The sequence below is a fragment of the Gambusia affinis genome, linkage group LG08, assembly GCF_019740435.1.
Source record: "Gambusia affinis linkage group LG08, SWU_Gaff_1.0, whole genome shotgun sequence".
In the NCBI taxonomy this organism is placed as follows: Eukaryota; Metazoa; Chordata; class Actinopteri; order Cyprinodontiformes; family Poeciliidae; genus Gambusia; species Gambusia affinis.
The window spans coordinates 22,042,764-22,069,925 of NC_057875.1; the positions used below are offsets into that span (position 1 = coordinate 22,042,764).

Here is a 27,162-nt window from a genome sequence, read left to right on the forward strand (position 1 = left end):
CTACCTTGAGAACGCCTGATCTCGCCTGATCTCGGAAGCTAAGCAGGGTCGGGCCTGGTTAGTACTTGATGGGAGACCGCCTGGGAATACCAGGTGCTGTAAGTTTTGGTGCAGCAGAGGGTGCTGCCTATACAATGGTTTCACATTGATGCACACTGGTACGTGTCTCTCAATGTTTTGCCCCCCAAAAAAAGGACCTTTAACCCTAGAGAGAAGCACGGTGAACCCTACCAAGAGGTAGTCAGGGCAAAAGTGTAGAAGCCCAGACGGCTGTGCTGCTTTACAAAAGGCTTTAGCCGGAGAGCTTGTGGCTTACGGCCACACTACCTTGAGAACGCCCGATCTCGTCTGATCTCGGAAGCTAAGCAGGGTCGGGCCTGGTTAGTACTTGGATGGGAGACCGCCTGGGAATACCAGGTGCTGTAAGCCTTTGGTGCAGCAGAGGGTGCCTATGCCTATACAATGGTTTCACATTGATGCACACTGGTACGTGTCTCTCAATGTTTTGCCCCCCAAAAAAAGGACCTTTAACCCTAGAGAGAAAAGCACGGTGAACCCTACCAAGAGGTAGTCAGGGCAAAAAGTGTAGAAACCCAGACGGCTGTGCTGCTTTACAAAAGGCATTGGCCGGGAGAGCTTCGTGGCTTACGGCCACACTACCTTGAGAACGCCCGATCTCGTCTGATCTCGGAAGCTAAGCAGGGTCGGGCCTGGTTAGTACTTGGATGGGAGACCGCCTGGGAATACCAGGTGCTGTAAGCCTTTTGGTGCAGCAGAGGGTGCTGCTGCCTATACAATGGTTTCACATTGATGCACACTGGTACGTGTCTCTCAATGTTTTGCCCCCCAAAAAAAGGACCTTTAACCCTAGAGAGAAGCACGGTGAACCCTACCAAGAGGTAGTCAGGGCAAAAAGTGTAGAAGCCCAGACGGCTGTGCTGCTTTACAAAAGGCTTTAGCCGGGAGAGCTTCGTGGCTTACGGCCACACTACCTTGAGAACGCCCGATCTCGTCTGATCTCGGAAGCTAAGCAGGGTCGGGCCTGGTTAGTACTTGGATGGGAGACCGCCTGGGAATACCAGGTGCTGTAAGCCTTTTGGTGCAGCAGAGGGTGCTGCTGCCTATACAATGGTTTCACATTGATGCACACTGGTACGTGTCTCTCAATGTTTTGCCCCCCAAAAAAGGACCTTTAACCCTAGAGAGAAGCACGGTGAACCCTACCAAGAGGTAGTCAGGGCAAAAAGTGTAGAAGCCCAGACGGCTGTGCTGCTTTACAAAAGGCTTTGGCCGGGAGAGCTTTGTGGCTTACGGCCACACTACCTTGAGAACGCCCGATCTCGTCTGATCTCGGAAGCTAAGCAGGGTCGGGCCTGGTTAGTACTTGGATGGGAGACCGCCTGGGAATACCAGGTGCTGTAAGCCTTTTGGTGCAGCAGAGGGTGCTGCTGCCTATACAATGGTTTCACATTGATGCACACTGGTACGTGTCTCTCAATGTTTTGCCCAAAAAAAAGGACCTTTAACCCTAGAGTGAAGCATGGTGAACCCTACCAAGAGGTAGTCAGGGCAAAAAGTGTAGAAGCCCAGACGGCTGTGCTGCTTTACAAAAGGCTTTAGCCGGGAGAGCTTCGTGGCTTACGGCCACACTACCTTGAGAACGCCCGATCTCGTCTGATCTCGGAAGCTAAGCAGGGTCGGGCCTGGTTAGTACTTGGATGGGAGACCGCCTGGGAATACCAGGTGCTGTAAGCCTTTTGGTGCAGCAGAGGGTGCCTATGCCTATACTATGGTTTCACATTGATGCACACTGGTACGTGTCTCTCAATGTTTTGCCCCCCAAAAAAGGACCTTTAACCCTAGAGAAAAGCACGGTGAACCCTACCAAGAGGTAGTCAGGGCAAAAAGTGTAGAAACCCAGACGGCTGTGCTGCTTTACAAAAGGCATTGGCCGGGAGAGCTTCGTGGCTTACGGCCACACTACCTTGAGAACGCCCGATCTCGTCTGATCTCGGAAGCTAAGCAGGGTCGGGCCTGGTTAGTACTTGGATGGGAGACCGCCTGGGAATACCAGGTGCTGTAAGCCTTTTGGTGCAGCAGAGGGTGGTGCTGCTGCCTATACAATGGTTTCACATTGATGCACACTGGTACGTGTCTCTCAATGTTTTGCCCAAAAAAAAGGACCTTTAACCCTAGAGTGAAGCATGGTGAACCCTACCAAGAGGTAGTCAGGGCAAAAAGTGTAGAAGCCCAGACGGCTGTGCTGCTTTACAAAAGGCTTTAGCCGGGAGCTGTGGCTTACGGCCACACTACCTTGAGAACGCCCGATCTCGTCTGATCTCGGAAGCTAAGCAGGGTCGGGCCTGGTTAGTACTTGGATGGGAGACCGCCTGGGAATACCAGGTGCTGTAAGCCTTTTGGTGCAGCAGAGGGTGCCTATGCCTATACTATGGTTTCACATTGATGCACACTGGTACGTGTCTCTCAATGTTTTGCCCCCCAAAAAAGGACCTTTAACCCTAGAGAAAAGCACGGTGAACCCTACCAAGAGGTAGTCAGGGCAAAAAGTGTAGAAACCCAGACGGCTGTGCTGTTTTACAAAGGCATTGGCCGGGAGAGCTTCGTGGCTTACGGCCACACTACCTTTTGAGAACGCCCGATCTCGTCTGATCTCGGAAGCTAAGCAGGGTCGGGCCTGGTTAGTACTTGGATGGGAGACCGCCTGGGAATACCAGGTGCTGTAAGCCTTTTGGTGCAGCAGAGGATGCTGCTGCCTATACAATGGTTTCACATTGATGCACACTGGTACGTGTCTCTCAATGTTTTGCACAAAAAAAGGACCTTTAACCCTAGAGAGAAGCACAGTGAACCCTACCAAGAGGTAGCCAGGGCAAAAAGTGTAGAAACCCAGACGGCTGTGCTGCTTTACAAAAGGCTTTAGCCGGGAGAGCTTCGTGGCTTACGGCCACACTACCTTGAGAACGCCCGATCTCGTCTGATCTCGGAAGCTAAGCAGGGTCGGGCCTGGTTAGTACTTGGATGGGAGACCGCCTGGGAATACCAGGTGCTGTAAGCCTTTTGGTGCAGCAGAGGGTGCCTATGCCTATACTATGGTTTCACATTGATGCACACTGGTACGTGTCTCTCAATGTTTTGCCCCCCAAAAAAGGACCTTTAACCCTAGAGAAAAGCACGGTGAACCCTACCAAGAGGTAGTCAGGGCAAAAAGTGTAGAAACCCAGACGGCTGTGCTGCTTTACAAAAGGCATTGGCCGGGAGAGCTTCGTGGCTTACGGCCACACTACCTTGAGAACGCCCGATCTCGTCTGATCTCGGAAGCTAAGCAGGGTCGGGCCTGGTTAGTACTTGGATGGGAGACCGCCTGGGAATACCAGGTGCTGTAAGCCTTTTGGTGCAGCAGAGGGTGCTGCTGCCTATACAATGGTTTCACATTGATGCACACTGGTACGTGTCTCTCAATGTTTTGCCCAAAAAAAAGGACCTTTAACCCTAGAGAGAAGCACGGTGAACCCTACCAAGAGGTAGTCAGGGCAAAAAGTGTAGAAACCCAGACGGCTGTGCTGCTTTACAAAAGGCTTTGGCCGGGAGAGCTTCGTGGCTTACGGCCACACTACCTTGAGAACGCCCACCTGCTGTGGCCACGCCCACTAGCTTTTGTTTGCACTGCAGCACAGAGGTAGCAGAGTAATCTGCAGAGCCTCTGATTGTTTGTGTCTTTCTTTCATTTAAATTACTTTTGTTTTTTGCAAATTTGGAGAGGTTTTTTTTCTTTGTCGTTTTTTTCCTCCCCAACAGTTTTTACTGTTGGGGGGGTAGTGTTTTTTTTGTTACTTTATGGAAACTTTTAAAGTTCCAACAATGGCTTCGAGTCAAGAAGGAAATAGGGTGGAAGATGCAGCTGAACAAGGAAAAGGAAAAGAAAGATTTGAAAGAGATAATACCGTGCAGGTGGAGATAAGTGGAGAGGAGAAGATTTCTGTTTTGGAATTAATGAAAAACATTAGATTTTTGTGTGGAGGACTATTAGCATGTAGACTGTTAACGGACAGGAAATATGAAATAACTCTAAGTAATACCCAAGCAAAAAAAAGGCTTTTGGACGGCTTCAAAATGGGATCATCGACTGTCATGGCTAAAGAACTCACAAATGATGAACTGATCGTATCTTTTTTGGGACTACCAGCATACATAACCGACGAGGAAATACACAGGAAACTTCAAACCTGGGGAGTGAAGGCAGTTTCTGACATCAAGCGTCGGGTGTGGCCGGGAACCAAGATTGCGGACGGAACAAGGTTTGTGAAAGTTAAATTTAATGAAACTGTGCAGTCTCTGCCTTATTCTGTAAAATTTAACACTGCGTTAGGTCCAGAATATTTCAGAGTCATTCATGACAGACAAGTTAAAGTGTGTAGATTATGCTTACAACCAGATCATATTTTAAGAGACTGTCCTGAGTTTTTCTGTCACTCCTGCGGAGTCCAGGGGCATTATGCGAGAGAATGTTCTAGCAGGAAGAAAGAAAAGAATTGCATATTGTGTAACAATAAAATGGATAATTGCATTTGTAACAAAAGTGAGTCTGAAGATCAAGATCAGGGTCCTGTTTTGTTTTCAGAAGAAACAGGAAATGAAAGTGCTGAGGTGAGTGAAATAGAGGATGGAGAGGAAGAAGGGAAAAGTGAGCAGGAGGAGATGTGCGAGGATGAAGGATGTGAAAATGGTCTGGATTTGGAGCGGGCTGCTGCGGGTGTGCGCCCGGACTCGGAGGTGTCTGGGGTGCGTGGTGCAGTTGTTCCGTCTCGGGTCGGCTGCTCGACGAACGCAGCCGTTTTAGATCTGGTTGAGGAAGAGCGGGAAGAAGTTGCTGCTCTTCCTCCCAATACAGAAACAGATGTGTCACAGTCCCCAATCCTGTCGCAGGATCACCTGCCATCCTTTCAAACCCATCATGAAGCTCTACCACAGAGATTTAAAATGGCTTCGGAAATGGAATCGGACCCTGATCTTGATCTTGCCAAAATTATACATTCAAGGAAGCGACTCAGTACTTTAACAACGAAGAAACCCAAAAGGAAAAATAAAACACAATGATCAAAGTAATCTGCTCTTTCACAACAATACTCATGATACTTCTCTCGCTTAATGCCCGTGGGCTCCGCAGAGAACATAAAGCAGATGCTATTATTTTTCAAACATCTTTTGATATTCTTTGTTTGCAAGAAACCAAATGGGATAGTTTGAAAGAAGAAGAAATGTCAAATAAATGGAAGGGGAAAATGTTCTCATCTGTATCTGGTACAGAAGCTGGTGTGGTGGCTATATATTTAAGAGAGGGTTTGTTGTGTAATTGTCATTTGGTTTATAAAGATAATGAAGGAAGATTGTTAATAGTAGATTTCTTTTATAAAAATAAATTATGTAGGTTGATCAACATTCATGCACCAAATATAGACACACAAAGGAAAAGATTTTTTCAAGATTTAAGAAAATGGTTCATAAAAAATTGTATTATAATAGGTGACTTCAACATAACACTCACAAAATCGGATATTTCAAATAATTGTACGTTTTCTGCAGATTTTAGCAGAAGCACACTGTTTGACATCATCACACATAATAGTTTAATAGATATTTGGAGACTTTTTCATCCAGGGAAGAAACAATTCACAAGAAAACAAATAATTTTAGGAAAGTTAAAACAATCAAGACTTGACTTGTGCCTGATCTCGTCTTCTCTTGTCCCCGAGGTGTCGTCCTGTCTCATCCGAGACAACGCCTGGAGCGACCACTCCTTCCTGCAGGTTGAGATGGGACGAGGCATCAGAAATGGGGTCTCTGGTGTCTGAATGCTGCTCTTCTTCAGGATGAAGCTTACAGAGGTGAAATCGGCGTCCTGCTGCAGACCCTGAGTGGGGAAATGGATCACACTGACAACCTGTTGGAATGGTGGGATCAGGCAAAATCAAGAATCAAAAACTGTTCAATAAAATATATAGTAAACAAAAAAAGAGAAGAGAGATGCATGATGAAAATATCCTAAGAAGAAAGTTAAATATTGAATTAGATAAACTTGAAAATGATCCAAGCAGAGATATCACGGATTATGTAGTAATCAAAAAACAACTTGATCAAGTAGAAATAAACAAATGTAAAGGAGCCATTATTCGCAGCAAGGCTAAATATTTAACAGATGGTGAGAAATCTACAGCTTTCTTTCTTGCTCAGGAAAAGCGTAAGCAAATAAATGCAACAATAAATGAATTAATAAATGAGAAAGGGGAGAAAGTGTCAGACATAACAAGCATCTTAGAAACAGTTCAGACTTTTTACTCTAAGCTTTTCACAAGTGAAAACATTTCTGAGGAAAAAATAAATCAGGTTGTCGGTGTGATCGATTCCTCACTCTCTCGGGAAGACAGTCTCTGCTGCGATGCTCCGTTGACAGAGGAAGAAGTTCAACATGCCATCAATTCTTTAAACAACAATAAAAGCCCTGGACATGATGGCATTACTGCTGAATTTTACAAACAGTTCAAAGATCAAATTAGCAAAATATTATTGCGGGTTTTCTCTGTCATGGAGCAGGCAGAAGTGCACACCCAGGACTTTTGCACAAGGGGTCATATTCTCTTTACAAAAATAAAGGGGACAAAAGCAGTTTAGAAAATTACAGACCCATCAGTTTATTGAACACAGATTACAAAATATATTCCAAGATACTAGCAAACAGGTTAAAATCAGTCATAGGCACCATAATCAGTTCATCTCAAGCCTACGGCATCCCTGAAAGAAACATTTCCGATACAGTATTGTCAATAAATCAAACTATTCAAACCATGGTCAATTCACAAGGAATATTTCTCAATGTAGATTTCAGCAAAGCTTTTGACAGGGTAGAACACAATTTTCTATGGGCAGTTTTAAATAAATTTGGATTTGGTCAGTCATTTATCAGCAGGTTACAGTTATTATATTCAAATGCAGAAAGTACAGTTAAATGCAATGGTCACTTCACAGATTACTTCCGATTATACAGGTCGGTCAGACAGGGGTGTCCTCTGTCCTCCCTGCTCTACAGCCTGGTGGCCGAGCCTCTCGCCGCCTTGATTAAACAAGATAAAAACATTCAAGGCATAAAATCACCACAAGGTAACATCAGCAAAATATTTCAGTTTGCTGATGACACATCAATAACAGTTAAAAATGAAAGCAGTCTGGATTTGGTCATTACACATTTGCATACTTATGGTTCAGCTTCAGGGGCAAAAATCAATACAACTAAGTCAGAAATCATGTATTGCGGCTCGGACGCCGGGAAGATGGGAGTTTAGGGAGGTGGAGGACACGGTCAAGGTCCTGGGTGTGTACCTCGGTAAGCGGCAAGAAGCAGCGAGAGACGAGACCTGGAAAAGCATTACCATAAAAGTTCAAAAACAACTCAACCTGTGGAATCAAAGGAAATTAACCATTAAAGGAAAAGTAGTCATCATAAACAGTTTAATCATTTCAAAAATCATTTATCCGCTCAGTGTTTACGAACTCCCAAATCAAGTGCTCAATAAATTCAACAGTCAAATCTCAAACTTTATCTGGAAAAGCAGAAGTAATTTAATTAGTCACAAAACAATGATTGCTCCGTACAAAGAAGGAGGACTCAAATTGGCAGACATTCAATCCAAAAAACAAGCAATAAGAATCAAACTCATCTCCAGGTTTCTAACGTCTCCAATTAAACACGTCTGGCATGATTATTTTCTATTCCATTTGCAATCTTTTGGTACAAAAAATATCTTCAATCTATGTTCAATCTGCAGTTTAAAACAAACACAAATAGACGGTTTCTTCACAGAATGTTTTGATGCATGGAATAAAATCAGATTTCAGTTAATAACCCATATCAAGTACAGGTCTTGTCTCTCGCTGCCGATTTTCAACAATCCTGAGGTGGTCTGGATATGGGATGCTGAATTTCACATCTTGGAGAAGAGCTGGCATTCACACCTTTGGGCAGGTTTTGAATGATCGAGGATCAGTGGATATTAACAAAATTTTCAGTCTTTTCAGAAAATCCAAAATACCCTACAAAAGGAACACCATCGTACAGAATGCTAAAAAGATTCAGGCCGCTTTGCCTTTCCACTGTTCTTCGATCATTGGCAGGAGAGGACGACATCAGGAGGTGCAGGATGACGCCCCGACCTTCCATCTCATAACCGGTATTCAGAAAATAAACATTGGCTCAGTTTCAACCAAAAAATGGTATCAAATTCTCATCTCCCAGACTGTTAAAGAACCGGCATCACACAAACAATGGTTAAAACTTTTCCCCAGCATACCAGTATATAACATTTGGTCAAATTCATATTACAAATTAAATCATCATCAAGCAAACAACACAGATTTCTTATTAAAACATAGAAGAATTTTTACGGGCGTCATCCTGCACCAAATAAACAAGGAAAAGTTTGGCAGAGACTGCACAGTTTGTCTTTCAGACCCTGAGACCCTCGAGCACCTGTTCCTCCGCTGTCCCGGCTGCACCCTCTTCTGGGAAAGGATCCATCACCTCATCAAAAGCATCTTCACAAATCTTCTGTTGGACAAGAATGAATGGGACTGGATAAGACTTTTTGGATTTCGTAAACCATATGGACAGCTGACAAAGTATCAACTCTACCTCTGCAACATCATCCTTTCTTTGGCTAGACACACCATTTACATCACTAGAAACTATCAACTCTATGAAAGCAAGAAAATCAACAACTGGAAACTCTTTCTCGGACTGTTAAAGAATCACTGGAGGACAATCAATCACATCAATCAGGATCTCAGTAAAGACATTTTTGGACCACTTTATCGTTGGGGATATTTTGATTAAGAGACTTTCTGAAATCTTTTTTTTTTTTTTTTTTTTTGAAACATAATCAAGGACTTCTATTGAGTATTTCTGTTGGTATGAATTATGTATTATTTGTAGTTTGTCATTTTTGTTTTTCATGTTCTCACTGTAAATAATTGCACATTAATTGTTTTATTCTGAATTTTTCATTAATAAAAAGATAAAAAAAAAAAAGAACGCCCGATCTCGTCTGATCTCGGAAGCTAAGCAGGGTCGGGCCTGGTTAGTACTTGGATGGGAGACCGCCTGGGAATACCAGGTGCTGTAAGCCTTTTGGTGCAGCAGAGGGTGCTGCTGCCTGTACTATGGTTTCACATTGATGCACACTGGTACGTGTCTCTCAATGTTTTGCCCCCCAAAAAAGGACCTTTAACCCTAGAGAAAAGCACGGTGAACCCTACCAAGAGGTAGTCAGGGCAAAAAGTGTAGAAGCCCAGACGGCTGTGCTGCTTTACAAAAGGCTTTAGCCGGGAGAGCTTCGTGGCTTACGGCCACACTACCTTGAGAACGCCCGATCTCGTCTGATCTCGGAAGCTAAGCAGGGTCGGGCCTGGTTAGTACTTGGATGGGAGACCGCCTGGGAATACCAGGTGCTGTAAGCCTTTTGGTGCAGCAGAGGGTGCCTATGCCTATACTATGGTTTCACATTGATGCACACTGGTACGTGTCTCTCAATGTTTTGCCCCCCAAAAAAGGACCTTTAACCCTAGAGAAAAGCACGGTGAACCCTACCAAGAGGTAGTCAGGGCAAAAAGTGTAGAAACCCAGTCGGGTGTGCTGCTTTACAAAAAGGCATTGGCCGGGAGAGCGTGGCTTACGGCCACACTACCTTGAGAACGCCCGATCTCGTCTGATCTCGGAAGCTAAGCAGGGTCGGGCCTGGTTAGTACTTGGATGGGAGACCGCCTGGGAATACCAGGTGCTGTAAGCCTTTTGGTGCAGCAGAGGATGCTGCTGCCTATACAATGGTTTCACATTGATGCACACTGGTACGTGTCTCTCAATGTTTTGCACAAAAAAAGGACCTTTAACCCTAGAGAGAAGCACAGTGAACCCTACCAAGAGGTAGCCAGGGCAAAAAGTGTAGAAACCCAGACGGCTGTGCTGCTTTACAAAAGGCTTTAGCCGGGAGAGCTTCGTGGCTTACGGCCACACTACCTTGAGAACGCCCGATCTCGTCTGATCTCGGAAGCTAAGCAGGGTCGGGCCTGGTTAGTACTTGGATGGGAGACCGCCTGGGAATACCAGGTGCTGTAAGCCTTTTGGTGCAGCAGAGGGTGCCTATGCCTATACTATGGTTTCACATTGATGCACACTGGTACGTGTCTCTCAATGTTTTGCCCCCCAAAAAAGGACCTTTAACCCTAGAGAAAAGCACGGTGAACCCTACCAAGAGGTAGTCAGGGCAAAAAGTGTAGAAACCCAGACGGCTGTGCTGCTTTACAAAAGGCATTGGCCGGGAGAGCTTCGTGGCTTACGGCCACACTACCTTGAGAACGCCCGATCTCGTCTGATCTCGGAAGCTAAGCAGGGTCGGGCCTGGTTAGTACTTGGATGGGAGACCGCCTGGGAATACCAGGTGCTGTAAGCCTTTTGGTGCAGCAGAGGGTGCTGCTGCCTATACAATGGTTTCACATTGATGCACACTGGTACGTGTCTCTCAATGTTTTGCACAAAAAAAAGGACCTTTAACCCTAGAGAGAAGCACAGTGAACCCTACCAAGAGGTAGCCAGGGCAAAAAGTGTAGAAACCCAGACGGCTGTGCTGCTTTACAAAAGGCTTTAGCCGGGAGAGCTTCGTGGCTTACGGCCACACTACCTTGAGAACGCCCACCTGCTGTGGCCACGCCCACTAGCTTTTGTTTGCACTGCAGCACAGAGGTAGCAGAGTAATCTGCAGAGCCTCTGATTGTTTGTGTCTTTCTTTCATTTAAATTACTTTTGTTTTTTGTAAATTTGGAGAGGTTTTTTTTCTTTGTCGTTTTTTTCCTCCCCAACAGTTTTTACTGTTGGGGGGGTAGTGTTTTTTTGTTACTTTATGGAAACTTTTAAAGTTCCAACAATGGCTTCGAGTCAAGAAGGAAATAGGGTGGAAGATGCAGCTGAACAAGGAAAAGGAAAAGAAAGATTTGAAAGAGATAATACCGTGCAGGTGGAGATAAGTGGAGAGGAGAAGATTTCTGTTTTGGAATTAATGAAAAACATTAGATTTTTGTGTGGAGGACTATTAGCATGTAGACTGTTAACGGACAGGAAATATGAAATAACTCTAAGTAATACCCAAGCAAAAAAAAGGCTTTTGGACGGCTTCAAAATGGGATCATCGACTGTCATGGCTAAAGAACTCACAAATGATGAACTGATCGTATCTTTTTTGGGACTACCAGCATACATAACCGACGAGGAAATACACAGGAAACTTCAAACCTGGGGAGTGAAGGCAGTTTCTGACATCAAGCGTCGGGTGTGGCCGGGAACCAAGATTGCGGACGGAACAAGGTTTGTGAAAGTTAAATTTAATGAAACTGTGCAGTCTCTGCCTTATTCTGTAAAATTTAACACTGCGTTAGGTCCAGAATATTTCAGAGTCATTCATGACAGACAAGTTAAAGTGTGTAGATTATGCTTACAACCAGATCATATTTTAAGAGACTGTCCTGAGTTTTTCTGTCACTCCTGCGGAGTCCAGGGGCATTATGCAAGAGAATGTTCTAGCAGGAAGAAAGAAAAGAATTGCATATTGTGTAACAATAAAATGGATAATTGCATTTGTAACAAAAGTGAGTCTGAAGATCAAGATCAGGGTCCTGTTTTGTTTTCAGAAGAAACAGGAAATGAAAGTGCTGAGGTGAGTGAAATAGAGGATGGAGAGGAAGAAGGGAAAAGTGAGCAGGAGGAGATGTGCGAGGATGAAGGATGTGAAAATGGTCTGGATTTGGAGCGGGCTGCTGCGGGTGTGCGCCCGGACTCGGAGGTGTCTGGGGTGCGTGGTGCAGTTGTTCCGTCTCGGGTCGGCTGCTCGACGAACGCAGCCGTTTTAGATCTGGTTGAGGAAGAGCGGGAAGAAGTTGCTGCTCTTCCTCCCAATACAGAAACAGATGTGTCACAGTCCCCAATCCTGTCGCAGGATCACCTGCCATCCTTTCAAACCCATCATGAAGCTCTACCACAGAGATTTAAAATGGCTTCGGAAATGGAATCGGACCCTGATCTTGATCTTGCCAAAATTATACATTCAAGGAAGCGACTCAGTACTTTAACAACGAAGAAACCCAAAAGGAAAAATAAAACACAATGATCAAAGTAATCTGCTCTTTCACAACAATACTCATGATACTTCTCTCGCTTAATGCCCGTGGGCTCCGCAGAGAACATAAAGCAGATGCTATTATTTTTCAAACATCTTTTGATATTCTTTGTTTGCAAGAAACCAAATGGGATAGTTTGAAAGAAGAAGAAATGTCAAATAAATGGAAGGGGAAAATGTTCTCATCTGTATCTGGTACACAAGCAGGTGGGGTGGCTATATTTTTCAGAGAGGGTTTGTTGTGTAATTGTTATTTGGTTTATAAAGATAATGAAGGAAGATTGTTAATAGTAGATTTCTTTTATAAAAATAAATTATGTAGGTTGATCAACATTCATGCACCAAATATAGACACACAAAGGAAAAGATTTTTTCAAGATTTAAGAAAATGGTTCATAAAAAATTGTATTATAATAGGTGACTTCAACATAACACTCACAAAATCGGATATTTCAAATAATTGTCGTTTTCTGCAGATTTTAGCAGAAGCACACTGTTTGACATCATCACACATAATAGTTTAATAGATATTTGGAGACTTTTTCATCCAGGAAGAAACAATTCACAAGAAAACAAATAATTTTAGGAAAGTTAAAACAATCAAGACTTGACTTGTGCCTGATCTCGTCTTCTCTTGTCCCGAGGTGTCGTCCTGTCTCATCCGAGACAACGCCTGGAGCGACCACTCCTTCCTGCAGGTTGAGATGGGACGAGGCATCAGAAATGGGGGTCTCTGGTGTCTGAATGCTGCTCTTCTTCAGGATGAAGCTTACAGAGGTGAAATCGGCGTCCTGCTGCAGACCCTGAGTGGGGAAATGGATCACACTGACAACCTGTTGGAATGGTGGGATCAGGCAAAATCAAGAATCAAAAACTGTTCAATAAAATATAGTAAACAAAAAAAGAGAAGAGAGATGCATGATGAAAATATCCTAAGAAGAAAGTTAAATATTGAATTAGATAAACTTGAAAATGATCCAAGCAGAGATATCACGGATTATGTAGTAATCAAAAAACAACTTGATCAAGTAGAAATAAACAAATGTAAAGGAGCCATTATTAGCAAGGCTAAATATTTAACAGATGGTGAGAAATCTACAGCTTTCTTTCTTGCTCAGGAAAAGCGTAAGCAAATAAATGCAACAATAAATGAATTAATAAATGAGAAAGGGAGAAAGTGTCAGACATAACAAGCATCTTAGAAACAGTTCAGACTTTTTACTCTAAGCTTTTCACAAGTGAAAACATTTCTGAGGAAAAAATAAATCAGGTTGTCGGTGTGATCGATTCCTCACTCTCTCGGGAAGACAGTCTCTGCTGCGATGCTCCGTTGACAGAGGAAGAAGTTCAACATGCCATCAATTCTTTAAACAACAATAAAAGCCCTGGACATGATGGCATTACTGCTGAATTTTACAAACAGTTCAAAGATCAAATTAGCAAAATATTATTGCGGGTTTCTCTGTCATGGAGCAGGCAAGTGCACACCCAGGACTTTTGCACAAGGGGTCATAACTATTCTTTACAAAAATAAAGGGGACAAAAGCAATTTAGAAAATTACAGACCCATCAGTTTATTGAACACAGATTACAAAATATATTCCAAGATACTAGCAAACAGGTTAAAATCAGTCATAGGCACCATAATCAGTTCATCTCAAGCCTACGGCATTCCTGAAAGAAACATTTCCGATACAGTATTGTCAATAAATCAAACTATTCAAACCATGGTCAATTCACAAGGAATATTTCTCAATGTAGATTTCAGCAAAGCTTTTGACAGGGTAGAACACAATTTTCTATGGGCAGTTTTAAATAAATTTGGATTTGGTCAGTCATTTATCAGCAGGTTACAGTTATTATATTCAAATGCAGAAAGTACAGTTAAATGCAATGGTCACTTCACAGATTACTTCCGATTATACAGGTCAGTCAGACAGGGGTGTCCTCTGTCCTCCCTGCTCTACAGCCTGGTGGCCGAGCCTCTCGCCGCCTTGATTAAACAAGATAAAAACATTCAAGGCATAAAATCACCACAAGGTAACATCAGCAAAATATTTCAGTTTGCGGATGACACATCAATAACAGTTAAAAATGAAAGCAGTCTGGATTTGGTCATTACACATTTGCATACTTATGGTTCAGCTTCAGGGGCAAAAATCAATACAACTAAGTCAGAAATCATGTATTATGCGTGAGGCGGCTCGGACGCCGGGAAGTAGGGAGTTTAGGGAGGTGTAGGTCAAGGTCTAGGTCATGGGTGTGTACCTCGAGCGGCAAGAAGCAGCGAGAGACGAGACCTGGAAAAGCATTACCATAAAAGTTCAAAAACAACTCAACCTGTGGAATCAAAGGAAATTAACCATTAAAGGAAAAGTAGTCATCATAAACAGTTTAATCATTTCAAAAATCATTTATCCGCTCAGTGTTTACGAACTCCCAAATCAAGTGCTCAATAAATTCAACAGTCAAATCTCAAACTTTATCTGGAAAAGCAGAAGTAATTTAATTAGTCACAAAACAATGATTGCTCCGTACAAAGAAGGAGGACTCAAATTGGCAGACATTCAATCCAAAAAACAAGCAATAAGAATCAAACTCATCTCCAGGTTTCTAACGTCTCCAATTAAACACGTCTGGCATGATTATTTTCTATTCCATTTGCAATCTTTTGGTACAAAAAATATCTTCAATCTATGTTCAATCTGCAGTTTAAAACAAACACAAATAGACGGTTTCTTCACAGAATGTTTTGATGCATGGAATAAAATCAGATTTCAGTTAATAACCCATATCAAGTACAGGTCTTGTCTCTCGCTGCCGATTTTCAACAATCCTGAGGTGGTCTGCAGAGGCGGGATGCTGAATTTCACATCTTGGAGAAGAGCTGGCATTCACACCTTTGGGCAGGTTTTGAATGATCGAGGATCAGTGGATATTAACAAAATTTTCAGTCTTTTCAGAATATCCAAAATACCCTACAAAAGGAACACCATTGTACAGAATGCTAAAAAGATTCAGGCGCTTTGCCTTTCCACTGTTCTTCGATCATTGGCAGGAGAGGGCGACATCAGGAGGTGCAGGATGGCGACCTTCCATCTCAAAACCGGTACTCAAAAAATAAACATTGGCTCAGTTTCAACAAAAAAATGGTATCAAATTCTCATTTCCCAGACCGTTAAAGAACCCGCATCACACAAACAATGGTTAAAACTTTTCCCCAGCATACCAGTATATAACATTTGGTCAAATTCATATTACAAATTAAATCATCATCAAGCAAATAATACAGATTTCTTATTAAAACATAGAAGAATTTTTACGGGCGTCATCCTGCACCAAATAAACAAGGAAAAGTTTGGCAGAGACTGCACAGTTTGTCTTTCAGACCCTGAGACCCTCGAGCACCTGTTCCTCCGCTGTCCCGGCTGCACCCTCTTCTGGGAAAGGATCCACCACCTCATCAAAAGCATCTTCACAAATCTTCTGTTGGACAAGAATGAATGGGACTGGATAAGACTTTTTGGATTTCGTAAACCATATGGACAGCTGACAAAGTATCAACTCTACCTCTGCAACATCATCCTTTCTTTGGCTAGACACACCATTTACATCACTAGAAACTATCAACTCTATGAAAGCAAGAAAATCAACAACTGGAAACTCTTTCTCGGACTGTTAAAGAATCACTGGAGGACAATCAATCACATCAATCAGGATCTCAGTAAAAACATTTTTGGACCACTTTATCGTTGGGGATATTTTGATTAAGAGACTTTCTGAAATCTTTTCTTTTTGAAACATAATCAAGGACTTCTATTGAGTATTTCTGTTGGTATGAATTATGCATTATTTGTAGTTTGTCATTTTTGTTTTTCATGTTCTCACTGTAAATAATTGCACATTATTTGTTTTATTCTGAATTTTTCATTAATAAAAGATAAAAAAAAAAAAGAACGCCCGATCTCGTCTGATCTCGGAAGCTAAGCAGGGTCGGGCCTGGTTAGTACTTGGATGGGAGACCGCCTGGGAATACCAGGTGCTGTAAGCCTTTTGGTGCAGCAGAGGGTGCTGCTGCCTGTACTATGGTTTCACATTGATGCACACTGGTACGTGTCTCTCAATGTTTTGCCCCCCAAAAAAGGACCTTTAACCCTAGAGAAAAGCACGGTGAACCCTACCAAGAGGTAGTCAGGGCAAAAAGTGTAGAAGCCCAGACGGCTGTGCTGCTTTACAAAAGGCTTTAGCCGGGAGAGCTTCGTGGCTTACGGCCACACTACCTTGAGAACGCCCGATCTCGTCTGATCTCGGAAGCTAAGCAGGGTCGGGCCTGGTTAGTACTTGGATGGGAGACCGCCTGGGAATACCAGGTGCTGTAAGCCTTTTGGTGCAGCAGAGGGTGCCTATGCCTATACTATGGTTTCACATTGATGCACACTGGTACGTGTCTCTCAATGTTTTGCCCCCCAAAAAAGGACCTTTAACCCTAGAGAAAAGCACGGTGAACCCTACCAAGAGGTAGTCAGGGCAAAAAGTGTAGAAACCCAGACGGCTGTGCTGCTTTACAAAAGGCATTGGCCGGGAGAGCTTCGTGGCTTACGGCCACACTACCTTGAGAACGCCCGATCTCGTCTGATCTCGGAAGCTAAGCAGGGTCGGGCCTGGTTAGTACTTGGATGGGAGACCGCCTGGGAATACCAGGTGCTGTAAGCCTTTTGGTGCAGCAGAGGATGCTGCTGCCTATACAATGGTTTCACATTGATGCACACTGGTACGTGTCTCTCAATGTTTTGCACAAAAAAAGGACCTTTAACCCTAGAGAGAAGCACAGTGAACCCTACCAAGAGGTAGCCAGGGCAAAAAGTGTAGAAACCCAGACGGCTGTGCTGCTTTACAAAAGGCTTTAGCCAGGAGAGCTTCGTGGCTTACGGCCACACTACCTTGAGAACGCCCGATCTCGTCTGATCTCGGAAGCTAAGCAGGGTCGGGCCTGGTTAGTACTTGGATGGGAGACCGCCTGGGAATACCAGGTGCTGTAAGCCTTTTGGTGCAGCAGAGGGTGGTGCTGCTGCCTATACAATGGTTTCACATTGATGCACACTGGTACGTGTCTCTCAATGTTTTGCCCAAAAAAAAGGACCTTTAACCCTAGAGTGAAGCATGGTGAACCCTACCAAGAGGTAGTCAGGGCAAAAAGTGTAGAAGCCCAGACGGCTGTGCTGCTTTACAAAAGGCTTTAGCCGGGAGAGCTTCGTGGCTTACGGCCACACTACCTTGAGAACGCCCGATCTCGTCTGATCTCGGAAGCTAAGCAGGGTCGGGCCTGGTTAGTACTTGGATGGGAGACCGCCTGGGAATACCAGGTGCTGTAAGCCTTTGGTGCAGCAGGGTGCTGCCTATACAATGGTTTCACATTGATGCACACTGGTACGTGTCTCTCAATGTTTTGCCCCCCAAAAAAGGACCTTTAACCCTAGAGAAAAGCACGGTGAACCCTACCAAGAGGTAGTCAGGGCAAAAAGTGTAGAAACCCAGACGGCTGTGCTGCTTTACAAAAGGCATTGGCCGGGAGAGCTTCGTGGCTTACGGCCACACTACCTTGAGAACGCCCGATCTCGTCTGATCTCGGAAGCTAAGCAGGGTCGGGCCTGGTTAGTACTTGGATGGGAGACCGCCTGGGAATACCAGGTGCTGTAAGCCTTTTGGTGCAGCAGAGGATGCTGCTGCCTATACAATGGTTTCACATTGATGCACACTGGTACGTGTCTCTCAATGTTTTGCACAAAAAAAGGACCTTTAACCCTAGAGAGAAGCACAGTGAACCCTACCAAGAGGTAGCCAGGGCAAAAAGTGTAGAAACCCAGACGGCTGTGCTGCTTTACAAAAGGCTTTAGCCGGGAGAGCTTCGTGGCTTACGGCCACACTACCTTGAGAACGCCCGATCTCGTCTGATCTCGGAAGCTAAGCAGGGTCGGGCCTGGTTAGTACTTGGATGGGAGACCGCCTGGGAATACCAGGTGCTGTAAGCCTTTTGGTGCAGCAGAGGGTGCCTATGCCTATACTATGGTTTCACATTGATGCACACTGGTACGTGTCTCTCAATGTTTTGCCCCCCAAAAAAGGACCTTTAACCCTAGAGAAAAGCACGGTGAACCCTACCAAGAGGTAGTCAGGGCAAAAAGTGTAGAAACCCAGACGGCTGTGCTGCTTTACAAAAGGCTTTAGCCAGGAGAGCTTCGTGGCTTACGGCCACACTACCTTGAGAACGCCCGATCTCGTCTGATCTCAGCAGCATAGTATCTAATTACACCTGCTTTTTGTCCTTGCTGTCAAGAACTTTATATATGTGTTTCATATGCAAATGAACACAACGAGATGCTGATTATTCTGCATGGACTGCTTTTTGCGGCAGGAAATTTGCTCCCAAATGTCCTATATTAAATCCTCCTGGATCTTCCGATGTCATCTGGTGGCTATAAATGTAACGTCACCTAACTAGAGCCACGAAGGATCATTTTTGGTATTTTTAGGTGAACTTTTCCCTCTTTGGGGGGCTGTCACAGGGTCATATGGGTAACGAAGGATGTCTCTTTCAGGATACCCCAGCCCCATGACCGTGTGGCTTATGGTACCATAGGTCAGTTCCAAAGCTCTATTGAAAAACCTGAACATAACTGGATGTTAAAACAATAATATTTTAAGAAAAACCTAAAAAACATCAAAAAATTGCCTAGGAATTGATAAAGCCGGCACACCTTTTGCATTTTAAAATACCAAATTTATTGGAAATGTGGACTATATTGTAAAGTCATAAAATCAACCTCTTTAAACTAAGTATCAAACCAACCAAGAAGAGTGGTAATACATGGAGCCAGCTTTATGTATCACTCGAAGTTGAAGTTTAATTGCATAAACAGCCCAAAGCAACATGATATTCACAGGCACTGGCATGTATTTTGTTGAAATACTAATATTTTCCACACATATAAAGACATGTTCAAGGGTGGAATACAAAATGACAGCAATAATAATAAAAAAAGCAGAATTCAGAAAACGACAGAGGAAAAACAAAGGGAGAAGAGAGAGTTACCCAATAAGATAAAGACTGGTTAGAGAGATATTGTATTAAATAACTAAATTAAGTGTAAAGTGAGAATTAAGAAGAAATAAATCATCCCCTATGGTTGAGGATTATCATCTAACTACTTTATAAACAATTTTCACTTTTCTCAAATATTCTTTTCTCTAATAGTGGCCAACACATCCCAGTGCAAAACATTTCTAATTTCCAAACCACACATAAACACATCATTAATGTGGACTGTTTTAATTATAAATAGGTGCCACACTTTTGGTTTACGTCTGATGAACTGCTTCAATATATGAAAAATCACAAAAATAATAATCTCACCGTTTTTCTTTTTTTTAGCATTTTTATCACAGAGGAGTTATAGATGCCAAATATGTGTTACATTCCCTGTTCAGTCACTAGAGGGGGCTGTAGGCGACACCTAATAGAGATGTGTTAAATCCAGAAGAGCATTCAAGTTACCATCCTGCTGGAGTCCATGTAAATACTGTTGTCGTGTTCTTTGGAGTTGTTGGGTTTTGTCTTGTCGGAATGTATTAAACTGGTGAATGTGCAATCCAAGAAGACTCCCGGAAAATGACGTTTAGACGCCACAGAAGGTACAACATCGTTAGCCACCAAGCATTCCATAAAAAACCCAATGTTTCACTAGTACAGCATTAGACTGGCTAGTACAAATACATTTAAGAATGTATGAAACCAAGAAAATCATTGACTGAAACATAATTTAGAGCAGGGGTCCCCAAACTCGGTCCTCGAGGGCCGGCCTCCAGCGTGTTTTAGTTTTCTCCCTGGTTTAATGCACCTGAATCAGATGATGGCTCGTTAGAAGGCCTAAGAAGAACACTGACATGCTGAAAAGGTTGTTGGTGCCACCAGGGAGAGAACTAAAACGTGCTGGATGCCGGCCCTCGAGGACCGAGTTTGGCGACCCCTGATTTGGAGTATAAAACAACACTTTGCACATAAAAATGAACAGAGTGTGGGGTTTTACTAGCTGCCGAACGTCAAATATGTCAAATCTTCCATCAGCTCCACAAAGATAAACAGCAGCAGGACAGCTTCAGCTTTCAGCTGTCTCTCCATTGCCTGAAGATACTTAAGACACACATACAGGTACGTTTTTGTTAGCATACGTCATGTAATTTGGATGTTTTGAGAATTTGGGGTCATTGCCCAACATGGAAGGGTTGGAGCAAGTCCATTCACCTGTCGTTTGCAGCATTTTCCAGTCAGCCTGCAGCCTCTCTCTCATTCTCTCCAAAGCATCTCCGTTGTCTGGGAGTGGAGTCAGAAGCTCCTGCAGAGGAGGCGCAGGGTGCCCAAGGAGGACGGAGGCAGTCGGGCCCATACATGCCCCATCATTCGTCTTAAAGACAAAAAAAATAAAATAAAGTTTATAAAGACTTCCGACTTCAAACTTGCTCCAGTCGTCTCACCTGCATCAGAACCAGAGTGTGTCCCTTTGCGAAGCCCTTCAGCAGGCCGATTAGTTGCTGCCACATACAGTCGCCCACTCCGCTTCCTGGCATGCCAATCAAAAGAACAAGATCCGGGTCGTACTCGTATCCCAGAGGTAGGAGGAGGCCAAGGACCGCCTGTATGAATCCTACCGTGTCACCGCAACCCTGCGAGGACAAGAAAACTACACATCATGTTTGTGAGATGCAGTCAGTATTGTGTGTGTGTGTGTTTTAAAGTTTTCTCACCTTCTTTAAATACATTGGAATATAATATTTGCCCTTCTGTTCCCCTTTGTCTTCACCGCTGATTTGTACAACAAGCATTTTCCTTAAAACAAGAGATTTTTTTCATAATAAAATTGTGACTCCTGCTGAAAATCTTTTCTGTAAAGCTTTTGTAAAAAGTGCAGTAGGGCTTAAATCACTATTACCCATCTGCCGTGGCATAATTCAGCTCCTCTTTGCCGACACAAACCACTAAAACCCTGAAGGAAGACGAGTGGAAACAGTTCAGGCTGGTCTGAAAGCATTTATTACTCATTTGTTTTGAGTAGCCAAAGTGTGTCTTCCCCTAAATGTTGATCGGTTACTTTAAAAGTGAAGCTTGACACTTCTATGTGGTTCTATGTGGTTTTTGTCAAAACACAAAACACAATCTGCGTAAGATTTGACTTCTGTACCGGTTGACGAGGTCAGAGCCGAGATCCTGGACAACACACTTCACGGCTGCGGCGACATCGGGGACCAGCGCCACGCCGTTGCCGATCTGAGAACCGTTCAAATAAAATCAACACACAACAAGCCAGTAGAAGGAGAAGGAAACCAAACAAGGTCCTGATTTTACCTCGTTTGTTCTCATTTTCTCAATCAGGGTGTAAAGTCTCGAGAAGGTGGCGACGCCGTCCGCATCACCCGCAACTTCTGTGGAACGGTTCCTTCAAGGAAACGGTTCAGTTAGCGAGGCAAGGTGAAAAACGCTCGTAAAACAAGGCGTGGTGACTCTGACAGCTTCTCACTTTATTCTGCTGACTAAAAGCGGTCCGAGATCTTTGGAGGAGGTGAGGCATTTTAACCCGTCTGGACAAGCCGCGTCGTCAGGAAGCGCAGAGGCTGAACCAACGGGAGGACGCAAGCGCTCTGCAGGCTCAGGCCAAACTTTTTCCTTCTGGCTTCTCTCTTCCTCTGTTGTTTCTGCCTTTTCTTCCTCTGCTTTTGCCAGTTTAGTGCGTTTGGTGCTGACGTCCGTCGTAGGCGGCTCGGCTGGAGAAACGAGGAACCGCATGAGACAAGAAGTGCAGAAATAAGGAAATAAAATGAACATTTCTACATCTTAAAAAGGATGACACTTTTCTCTATTTCCATAAACTTCCATGAACTAGGAGTTGTTGCGATCCACTAAGAAAACGATTATAATAAACACAAAAAGTAAGGTAGTCTGTACTTATAACATGCATAAGACAACATTATCCCACTTTATTAATGAACTACCGAATAACAAGGCATATTCTGTGTCGTGCTGGAACAACAAAGTAATTCTGCTGCGTGGCTGTTCTACCTGCATGCTTGAGGATGGGCCAGTACCGCCTCTGGACCGACCGGACACACTGAAGAGACTCGAGTGCACTGAAAAACAACAATAAAACCACCGATTTCAAGATTCACTCATCTTAAGTTTCTATTTCTCTGTCAAGTTACAGCCACAAACTTGACGCTTGTTTTCATTTCATGAGAAAGACCAGGACGAAGTAGAGCATAATTGCCAGGAAGAAGGAAAATGTTACACGATTTTCCGTAACGCTCAGGTTACGTTTGACCGACCTTTCACAGGGACTCCTGAGGTTTGCGAGACGAGGCAGCGGATCGCCGAGCAAAGTCTGAACAGTCTGACACACGGACTGTGCGAGAGAAGTCAAGTTGTATCCTCCCTAAAAGGAAATGCAGAAAATACTTTGAAAGTCAGTTAAATAAGACTGCTAATTATTGTTAATCATACCTCCAGTACAGCACACAGTTTTCCTCCAGCTAGGTTCATTAGGAGGTGAGTTAAGTGGGCGAAGATATCCGGAGTGGCACACATCTCTCCCTGGAAAAAAAACAAACAACAAAACAAGTCATTTGAATGTTTTTGATGCCAGTTCAAAGGCTTTTTTTAGTGGATTCATAAGATAGAACAGTAAGAGAGAATGCATGCATGCAATGTGTAAATAAGTCCACTTTACACAAGAAGAATTTCTGTTGGGGTTTTTTTGGTACCTCTGGGTCGCCGATAGCCGAGTCGAAGCCTGCGCACACCAAAACCACGTCTGGGCAAAACTGTGAGGAAGAATCAAAAGAGCAACAAGTCACTGTCACACTTCAGTCTTAAATAAATGTGTCCTAAAAATGTCTCACCTCATAAGCTACTGGCAGGAGGACATGGCAGAAGACTGACAGATAGTCGCTGTTTTCCATTCCCACCTGAAATATCAGAACGACGACTCCGGTGAGCGAATATTTATCCCTTACTTCGAAATAACAAAATCCAAATAACAAATATCATGATAAATTTGTAAAAGTAACAAAAGACAATACATAGATACTGACTGTACCACAATTCATCTTCCATCAGTGCAAATTTATTTAAAATTTCAGGGTTTAAAGATGAGCAGACCTTTGGTAATGCAACACGGTTACATTTGTGACAGTAGGACAGTGAGCGTGGTCTCACGCCTTAGCCAACCAGTCAGTATTAATACTGGCAAAATCAATACACCAGTCAATTTTTCTACCTACTCACCTTATTCCAAGGCACGTTTATGTTGAAGCCAGCTCCGCCTTCTTTGCCGACGCTATCGTAGTCTGACTCTCTAAGATTGGGCCAGAATTTCTGATGCTCATAGCGGTGCCAAGAAAAGTACAGAACACTGCAGAACACCATAAAACACCAGAGTTATGCTGAAAACCTGTTACGTCCTCTCATACAGGTTGCGATTTGACAAAAGGGCCCACCTCGGATCATCCTCAAAGCAGTACTGCACCCCTTGACCGTGATGTATGTCCCAGTCTACTATTAGCACCCTAAAGAAGAAACATTCAAGCTGCTTTAAGTGAACCTGATTCCAGCAGAAGTCAGCACAATAAACCAAACTCTGATAGATTTAAAAAAAAAAAAAAAAGTTGAAATACCTTTTGGCTCCATGTTTTTGCTTAGCATATCGCGCTGCTATGGCCACGTTGTTGAACACACAGAAACCGCTGGCAGCACTGCGCATGCTGTGGTGTCCCGGCGGTCTAGAAACGACAACAGCTAGTTGTAGCATGAGCTAAAATTTACTGTTTCCACTCTGTTTTCTCCTCCTATATATGTTACAGTTAATGTTAAAAGCCTCGTTGCAACAAAGTAGGGGCATAAAGTAAACAATGCAAAACATAATTTACACATTTCGACCCTTACCTAACCAGAGCCATGCCGTTCCTGACCTTCCCTGTCATGACACTGTCCACCAGTTGCAGAGCAGACCCTGCAGCCAGCTTGGCGCAGTGGTAGATATTCTGCAGCAGAAAACAATTAAGAAAATAGGGATAAAAAGTGAGCAACACAACCAGAGAGGGAAAGAGGGACAACGATCATACACAGCCGATGAATAGGGGACTAACTGGGTGGAAGTAGACGTCCCCATACTGAAGGGTGAACTCCTTCAAGTCCTCCAAAGTCATGTGCGGAGTCTTTTTCACACCCTCCAGATATTCCTCACTGTAGACAGCAGCATGATGAGAACGTTTATTTCATATTAAAGAGAAGGTGAATAAATTCACTCCATCGTAACAGTTCCAGAGGGAAATCAAGGCATGAACAAATTCAGACCAGCAGGGGGCCCCCAAGCCCACGTGTAAATTTGTTGCTACATTTATAAAGGATAAAACCCATTTGAAATTCTTTAAAATAGCTGAAACATTACATTAGAAAGCATAGTTTAATATTGGTATTTCATTACTATATTGACTAGTGCTATATGTTTATATGCTATAGTTACAAAAGTGTTATTATTTAATTCTGTCCTTTTTAACTCTTTCTTTTTCAAAAAGAAAAAAAAAACAATGCTGAAAAAGCAAGAAGAATAAAACAACATGATAAAAGTAATACAGAATTAGAAGAAGCAATATTGAAAATTCCTATCAAAGACTGAACCAGAAGCATGAGCTTATTAATTTTTTATACATACGGCATTATCAAAACTAAAACAGCAGAATATTTCCTTTGTATTTTTCTAAAACATATCTCTAAAGAATTCTGAGTCTCTAGACAAACTCATAAAAGAAAACAACCATTATAAAACCTCATTGTATTTGTTTAGCAAAAGATTCTTAGACATTTAATTTAATTTAAAAATTGAAAAACAAAGCTTTACCTCCTCGCAACAATCATTCCACACATGAATGCCGGTGACTTTGAAACTTGAAACTTTTGTAACATGAAAGTCAGAGGCATTAGATGTGCACACAATCAAACTGGGAACATTTAAAACGATGTTTTGATTGGTTGTGCTAATAGGAGATGGAGGCCCCGAATCAAATATCTGCTAAAGGACCCAGTGTTAAAGAGCCGGCGCTGCACAGAGCAGCCATCAGGACCGACCTGTGGACGAGCAGGATCTCTGCGTCTGAGGCCTCACGAGGCGGCACAGAGACACAGCGGTCGGACAGACCCGTCCTGACCAGGGCCTCATAACTGACCGAGAGCCGCTCGGGAACCTCGATATGACACGCTGGGCTACAGAAACAAAAACAAAGTCATACAGTCGTGAACATAATGTTACCAGTCACAGTTATCAATATAAAAATAATTAGCCCACCAGAAGTATCCAATGTGAGGATACTTTAGTGTGATGGAAGAGAAATGTTTTAAAGTGAGCAGTCTTTTTTTGTTTCTTTGGAAACAAAAAAAAGTCATCCATTTCCATTTGGAGCAACTGGATGACTGGTTGAAAGAAAATTACAATAGTTTTTCCACTTAACAAAAGTCTAATTTCAGCGTTTGGACATATTTTTAATCAAATAGCTAACATCAAATTATAGATCATAATTATAATTTGGAGTAATAGAAATTCAATGTGTGTTGCTCCATAAAGACAAGAGTGACAAAATGGGATAGTTTGAAGAGTAAAAACAATTAAAAACAACTGAGTTTAACTGAGTGTTTGTTTTATATTCCTGCTTGATTCACTACAACAATATTAAATACAAAGTCTAGATAATATTTTAAACAACTAAAGTAATGGATTTCATTATTTCTGCAGCAGAATTGGAAACAATGCTGCTGTCTTGTTTTGAATAAAATCATTTAAGTTTATGTTTTACATTTCTGCTGCAAATTTTCTCTAAATGGTGGTAGTTTCATTTAAATTTATACTTTAAAAATCTAACATGTTTATTATATGTGGATCATTAATCTGTAAAATTCAACATGCAATTTTTTAGATTCTTAAATGCCTTTTTTTAGTTGCAAAAGGCAGATGTGGTTTTAGCAAAATAAGAATATTTAAAGCATATTTTTCTAAAATTAAAATTTGCTAAATTAACATTACTGGTTACTGGATGAAACTGTGGCTGGGTGTAAAGACAGCTCGAAACAGCGCTCATTTGTAGAGTTGAATAATAATCTGCCTGTGGTAGCATTTGAAAATATTCATAGATAATCTTAAAAATGTCGTAAAAGCACTAGCAAGCAGCAGGTGAAAAGTGACAGTGAAGTAACAGCAGTCTGGTAAGTGAAGTTAACTGTGATCACTCTGGGAATAACATGTAAATGTAGCCGACATAGTGACCTCCAGGCCAAAGAAACCAACGAATCTGACAAAAGTAAACTTCACATGATGTGAACATGTTTTTGATACTCACTCAACCCAGAGCAGTTTGTATTTGGTCATCTCCTCATCATAAATCAGAGCTGTCCCCATTGCCAACACTGCCGAACGTGTAGAGAGCGATATCACAACAAAAGCTCCTCCGTAGTTTAGTTTTTATCTTGACTTTTGATCTTACAGCACGAATAATGAATGCCTCTGGATTACTTCAAACCTTTGTGTAAAACAGTCTGAATTGTATCCAGTAAGAATGTATCTCTGAAGACACTTATGAAGGAAGAAGCATGTAAACAGAAAGTTCATCTGAGAAACACCAAGTGTGAAGTTAACATTCTACCGGGGAATGAGCGCCATCTACTGGACGGAGTCCAGTATTTCTCCAGGGTTGACTGACTTCTCGTCGCTGACATGGTAGCGTGTTTTCTATTTCTGTTTCTGTGTATTTCAAATTATTTTCAAATGCAAAAAATACTTTATTAATCCCGGAGGGAAGCATATTGTTTTTGTAACTGATATGAGTCATTCTTCAGAGAGTT

At 42.8% G+C, this 27,162-nt stretch overlaps 1 protein-coding gene and 20 non-coding genes across 22 annotated transcripts; 20 read left to right on the forward strand and 1 right to left on the reverse strand.

The window, feature by feature from the left end:
- Window positions 1-310: 310 nt before the first annotated feature.
- On the forward strand, window positions 311-429 carry LOC122836398. Its single transcript, XR_006371543.1, has one exon. It is a non-coding gene; the product is annotated as a 5S ribosomal RNA (ribosomal RNA).
- Window positions 430-643: 214 nt separating this feature from the next.
- On the forward strand, window positions 644-762 carry LOC122836399. Its single transcript, XR_006371544.1, has one exon. It is a non-coding gene; the product is annotated as a 5S ribosomal RNA (ribosomal RNA).
- A 213-nt stretch (window positions 763-975) lies between these two features.
- On the forward strand, window positions 976-1,094 carry LOC122836400. The gene has a single exon (XR_006371545.1). It is a non-coding gene; the product is annotated as a 5S ribosomal RNA (ribosomal RNA).
- Window positions 1,095-1,306: 212 nt separating this feature from the next.
- LOC122836401 lies at window positions 1,307-1,425 on the forward strand. The gene has a single exon (XR_006371546.1). It is a non-coding gene; the product is annotated as a 5S ribosomal RNA (ribosomal RNA).
- A 211-nt stretch (window positions 1,426-1,636) lies between these two features.
- LOC122836402 lies at window positions 1,637-1,755 on the forward strand. Its single transcript, XR_006371547.1, has one exon. It is a non-coding gene; the product is annotated as a 5S ribosomal RNA (ribosomal RNA).
- A 212-nt stretch (window positions 1,756-1,967) lies between these two features.
- On the forward strand, window positions 1,968-2,086 carry LOC122836404. Its single transcript, XR_006371549.1, has one exon. It is a non-coding gene; the product is annotated as a 5S ribosomal RNA (ribosomal RNA).
- A 210-nt stretch (window positions 2,087-2,296) lies between these two features.
- On the forward strand, window positions 2,297-2,415 carry LOC122836405. The gene has a single exon (XR_006371550.1). It is a non-coding gene; the product is annotated as a 5S ribosomal RNA (ribosomal RNA).
- A 211-nt stretch (window positions 2,416-2,626) lies between these two features.
- LOC122836322 lies at window positions 2,627-2,747 on the forward strand. Its single transcript, XR_006371487.1, has one exon. It is a non-coding gene; the product is annotated as a 5S ribosomal RNA (ribosomal RNA).
- Window positions 2,748-2,957: 210 nt separating this feature from the next.
- On the forward strand, window positions 2,958-3,076 carry LOC122836406. Its single transcript, XR_006371551.1, has one exon. It is a non-coding gene; the product is annotated as a 5S ribosomal RNA (ribosomal RNA).
- A 212-nt stretch (window positions 3,077-3,288) lies between these two features.
- On the forward strand, window positions 3,289-3,407 carry LOC122836409. Its single transcript, XR_006371552.1, has one exon. It is a non-coding gene; the product is annotated as a 5S ribosomal RNA (ribosomal RNA).
- A 5,999-nt stretch (window positions 3,408-9,406) lies between these two features.
- LOC122836410 lies at window positions 9,407-9,525 on the forward strand. The gene has a single exon (XR_006371553.1). It is a non-coding gene; the product is annotated as a 5S ribosomal RNA (ribosomal RNA).
- Window positions 9,526-9,735: 210 nt separating this feature from the next.
- On the forward strand, window positions 9,736-9,854 carry LOC122836411. Its single transcript, XR_006371554.1, has one exon. It is a non-coding gene; the product is annotated as a 5S ribosomal RNA (ribosomal RNA).
- Window positions 9,855-10,064: 210 nt separating this feature from the next.
- On the forward strand, window positions 10,065-10,183 carry LOC122836412. The gene has a single exon (XR_006371555.1). It is a non-coding gene; the product is annotated as a 5S ribosomal RNA (ribosomal RNA).
- A 212-nt stretch (window positions 10,184-10,395) lies between these two features.
- On the forward strand, window positions 10,396-10,514 carry LOC122836413. The gene has a single exon (XR_006371556.1). It is a non-coding gene; the product is annotated as a 5S ribosomal RNA (ribosomal RNA).
- A 5,979-nt stretch (window positions 10,515-16,493) lies between these two features.
- On the forward strand, window positions 16,494-16,612 carry LOC122836414. Its single transcript, XR_006371557.1, has one exon. It is a non-coding gene; the product is annotated as a 5S ribosomal RNA (ribosomal RNA).
- A 212-nt stretch (window positions 16,613-16,824) lies between these two features.
- Window positions 16,825-16,943, forward strand: LOC122836415. Its single transcript, XR_006371558.1, has one exon. It is a non-coding gene; the product is annotated as a 5S ribosomal RNA (ribosomal RNA).
- Window positions 16,944-17,153: 210 nt separating this feature from the next.
- Window positions 17,154-17,272, forward strand: LOC122836417. The gene has a single exon (XR_006371560.1). It is a non-coding gene; the product is annotated as a 5S ribosomal RNA (ribosomal RNA).
- Window positions 17,273-17,486: 214 nt separating this feature from the next.
- Window positions 17,487-17,605, forward strand: LOC122836418. Its single transcript, XR_006371561.1, has one exon. It is a non-coding gene; the product is annotated as a 5S ribosomal RNA (ribosomal RNA).
- Window positions 17,606-17,811: 206 nt separating this feature from the next.
- LOC122836419 lies at window positions 17,812-17,930 on the forward strand. The gene has a single exon (XR_006371562.1). It is a non-coding gene; the product is annotated as a 5S ribosomal RNA (ribosomal RNA).
- Window positions 17,931-18,140: 210 nt separating this feature from the next.
- On the forward strand, window positions 18,141-18,259 carry LOC122836420. Its single transcript, XR_006371563.1, has one exon. It is a non-coding gene; the product is annotated as a 5S ribosomal RNA (ribosomal RNA).
- A 2,028-nt stretch (window positions 18,260-20,287) lies between these two features.
- hdac10 (histone deacetylase 10) lies at window positions 20,288-26,930 on the reverse strand. Of its 2 annotated transcripts, XM_044125224.1 has the most exons (20): window positions 26,661-26,930; window positions 25,399-25,533; window positions 24,420-24,516; window positions 24,217-24,314; window positions 23,949-24,053; window positions 23,772-23,840; window positions 23,560-23,686; window positions 23,175-23,240; window positions 23,037-23,096; window positions 22,777-22,866; window positions 22,602-22,708; window positions 22,339-22,406; window positions 21,800-22,043; window positions 21,628-21,718; window positions 21,464-21,549; window positions 21,215-21,268; window positions 21,030-21,111; window positions 20,760-20,948; window positions 20,530-20,689; window positions 20,288-20,418 (listed from the first exon to the last, which is right to left on the reverse strand). In XM_044125224.1, exons 1-20 carry the CDS (start codon window positions 26,717-26,719, stop codon window positions 20,384-20,386), a joined length of 2,022 nt encoding a protein of 673 aa, XP_043981159.1. In that variant the 5' UTR covers window positions 26,720-26,930; the 3' UTR covers window positions 20,288-20,383. The 2 variants fall into 2 exon arrangements, with proteins under 2 accessions (XP_043981159.1, XP_043981160.1); XM_044125225.1 differs by lacking the exons at window positions 20,288-20,418; window positions 20,530-20,689 and having other exon boundaries at window positions 20,784-20,965.
- Window positions 26,931-27,162: the final 232 nt, after the last annotated feature.